The 3989-nt window shown below is 35.8% G+C and overlaps 1 protein-coding gene across 1 annotated transcript; it reads left to right on the forward strand.

Annotated features, from left to right (window-relative positions):
• Positions 1–2421: 2421 nt before the first annotated feature.
• On the forward strand, positions 2422–3583 carry EV154DRAFT_489103 (uncharacterized protein; the record flags this gene model as incomplete). The annotated part of the gene is made up of 5 exons (XM_051599256.1): positions 2422–2438; positions 2538–2551; positions 2607–2678; positions 2733–3251; positions 3306–3583. 5 exons carry the CDS (start codon positions 2422–2424, stop codon positions 3581–3583), a joined length of 900 nt encoding a protein of 299 aa, XP_051449854.1.
• Positions 3584–3989: the final 406 nt, after the last annotated feature.

The following is a 3989-nucleotide window of genomic DNA, read 5'->3' on the forward strand; positions in this document are numbered from 1 at the left end:
TAACCCATTCTTGAGTATACCACATTTTCGTTTAGTCCAATGCTGCTCTAATGGTGTCATTGCTTTGGAGTCTGGTTCTAGTATTGGTGTATTGAACAGAGCTATAAAAAAAATAAATCAAGATAACCTGTTCAATTAGTAGGCCTCTGAGGAGTGGATCGGGGCAAGAGCAGAACAGAATAATTATTAGGGTGAGGACAAAAGAAACAGACATTATATATCTATTAGTATTAATACATATATAAAAAGGAATGAAGGTAGAAAAAGGTTTATTCAGAGGAGCAGGAAAAATAGATAAGATCTTGAATACAAAAATAAGAAGAAATAAACATGCTGTTATTTATCTTTATTGACAGATTGGGTAAACAAAGGTTGGGGGATCAGATTAACAAAGACTGACTATTAGTCATAGGCCATTCCCAAGCAAAACTTTTTTTACGTTTTGGGAACAAAAGTATTTAGCTCAAAATAGTAATTGAAACTATAAAAAACATTTTACCAGCCAAAATTTATGGGGGGTTGGGCAATTTACAAATTAGTAATTTATACCCTCGTAGGTGGGGGCTATAAATTACAAAAAAGTAAAAACATGTGTGACATGACTTAAAATAATATTTCTAATTACTAAACTAGCATGTCTTATTTACTGGTTGTATATGGGCCACATTGCTATCCTGCGTATACTAAAATTATAAGCTAGTACTTATACTGGGGGGACCGAACCTTTTTCCAAATCGAGCGATTTGTTTTTGAAAATAATGTTTGCTTGGGAACGGCCATATTTAGTTTGGGACATCTTTAGGGTAGCGGGAATGAACACATATAATTTCGCAGATAGATACAGAGGATAACATGAGCTGATATTATTAATGTTTTATAAGGGAGTTCAAAGGCATAGTTACCAAGGGAACGCATGTTAAATGGTTTTACAAGCACAAGGGACAACGGGGATACATTATTTGGAACACAGGCGTTAGACAGGATACAATAGTGATGTTTGACAGTGACATGTGTGACAGGAGGCAGATGAACAGGGAATCAGGTGGAACAGGTGGAACAGGAACAATGGGCTAGTTGGGTTTCAATAATGATCTGAGACATTATGCATGATTATATGCAACTGAAACATAGGCGGTTCATGACAGTCCTCTAACTATCAACCGGCGGGCTGACCGATCGTCTTTCAGTTTTCGACCGGCAGGTTGACCGTTCGTAAATTATTTTTTGACCGGTCGGTTGACTGGTCGATGTTTAATTGCTAAAACGTGGCTGTAGTGTTCGTTATTTCAAAATATATGGAGCTTTTACAAAAACTACAATAGCAGAAGGTCAATTATTGTGTCCAAGGCCTATTTGTATATTGAGCTGAAAATTTTATGGCTAAAAAAATAAACCCATTTTCAATTTTTTTTTACGCAATCTCTGCCATGAACTTAATATAATCATACTCCTGATTATTATTCCGCCTAATCACGTGTGCAAGGAAATGTCCAAAAAACAGAAGTTTACTATTTTGGTTGCCATGGAATCTCCTGTAAACTCTTACCCAACATAATAATTGCCTGTGTTGAAGTTACGCAACTCCTTGTAAAGTATATCACTACAGGTGTCTACTTCTAATGTTGTATTTTGAACGCATTATAATTAACCTGACTACGTATTTCGATACCATGTCTTATATACCAAATAATGCGATACGAATCATTTCTCATGGAAAACAATTAATATAACGTGTCCCTAAGCTTGAACCTGATAAACTTTTTACTCTTTTTTAATTAAAGTTTTATACCACAAAAAAAGTGTTGCTACAGATTTCTGACAGACGAACGATTGTAACATTGATTTGAATCATAACAAATAGTTTAAATATTTGGTTATAAAAACGTTTTACTGATAGCTATCAAACATTATTAGTGCTAAAATATTAAAGCGGGGGAGTATAGGGAAAGCCCGTCGTTTGAAAGAAACAAAAAGAGCAGACAGTAATTTTGTAACACCCGACTTCGATCTGTAAAACCTAGCGGAGTGTAGTTATTATTTTATAAGAGATAAAAATGGCTGGTGATTTATTAACATAAAGTGAAGCTATTTATAATAGTGTGTCACGTGTTTACGTAGCATGATAGATCCAATATAAGGCTTTAAGATGACAACGAAATGCTTCTAATTTAGACATCTTACCCGTCTTTTGAAACGTAAAGCAATGAATGCTTATCGGTTTTTTTCTTACCATTTTGTGCGTATACAATGATCGTGGAATAGACATAAAACAGCTATTTCCGATAGTAAAGTAGCGACAGTATTTAGTATAGCTCTCGGCTACTATTAAAAGAAGAACGCGAAAAAGAAAAATAGAATAATTCGAATTTTGCACCTACATACAAAAATTCGCTTTCCGACAGGTACGCGATTGAATCCAAAATGCATATTGAAAGGTGGTGATGGACGTCAAATTTTTTTATCTCTCACTCACTTTATTGTTCGACAACAAACACAAAAAGATCATAAATAACCGAATTAAATAACGTGTATGTTAGTATCAAAAGCGAATGTAAGTACAAGGTAAACCAATCATCTTGTAACAGATAACCAATTATTTTTGTTAGATCCAGAGAACCATGGCCATTTAATTAGTCAATGTTTGAGAATGTCAAACATTCAATTGCCATCCGAAGAAGGTGAGCTCTTTTTTTATTTTAAAAATGTATATATATTAAGATGTACATAATCAGAACAATCTACGGCCTCGCCAATTGAGGAGAGACCAATGGCTGTGCCACGAAAAAGAATGGCAAAAGAAAACCAGGAGGTTAGCTCTTCTGGCAAGAAAAGCAAATCGTATGCCTCAAACGCATACATTGATGACGAGGCCTCGTGTCAAAATGACACTGAACAATCCAATACAACCAGTGTGGTCGAACCAGTAGAGGTTCCTACCACCTCTTCCAAGGAGGCGGAGGCTATCATCACACCAACTGTCGGAATTCGACAAAACATGTCGATTCTAAGCGCTCCACTGCGACTCAAGGCAATCAGAGTCTTAAAAATGCCCACTATGACTGCCACTACCGAGCAAGAAGACATTGATAACTTTCTGAAAGATATCTTGTTTCATTTCAATGCTGGTCACACTTACGATGTCTTGGGAAAGTGCATCCAATACGTCGGATGCTATCACTTTTTCTGTTTCTTGGAAGAATCCAAATTACAAGGCAAAGGATTACATAAGAAGCACATGCAAGCAATCAAAGGTAAAACATACATGGCCTACTGCATACTTTAAAGATTTAACTTTCTTTCAATAGACGGTCAATACAGTAAATACCAGACCAGACTTTTAAAAGCTACCGGTAAAAGACTCAATGTCTTACTCAAGGACATTAAGTACGGCGCTCTTGCCATTGTAATTCCTTACTCCGTTGCAGCCTTTGAGCGATGGAGCTGGGAAAAATTCCAAAAATTTATTAGTGTGATTAACCAGAATAAAGCCTTAACAAAGGAATTACAAGATCTTCAGCTTCACTCCTCTTTCTTAGACAAAACTGGAGAATTAAATTACGTATGTTATAAAGACAGCGACTAAATTCATTGCAATCATATTCAAAATAATAAAGAAGTTCATTTTTGCTACTTGGCTTTAATTCAAGGTCGTAGTGTTTCATTGATCCTAATTGTGACACAATAAAATATCAACACGAAAGACTTTTTTTTTCTTCCTTTCTTATCATTAACAAGAGCTACGGCTTTTTGCAAGGTTATTGACAAGATAAAGGTAGTAATGTAGTGTGAAAGACTAAGGCGGTGCGTCGGTCCATGAGAGTGCCAGGACCTATGAGAAGGAACCAGTACGAGATTCTTCTTTCATGTATAGCAACACCAGACAAATGTGGGAACGATACATGCAAGAACGATACTCTACTTAAAACAACGAGCTCTTTTTAATGGTTCTATTCTTGTTCCAAAGAACGATGATCCCATTGACTTATTTA

The sequence above is a fragment of the Mucor mucedo genome (assembly GCF_025094135.1).
Source record: "Mucor mucedo strain NRRL 3635 chromosome Unknown EV154scaffold_383, whole genome shotgun sequence".
Taxonomy (NCBI): Eukaryota; Fungi; Mucoromycota; class Mucoromycetes; order Mucorales; family Mucoraceae; genus Mucor; species Mucor mucedo.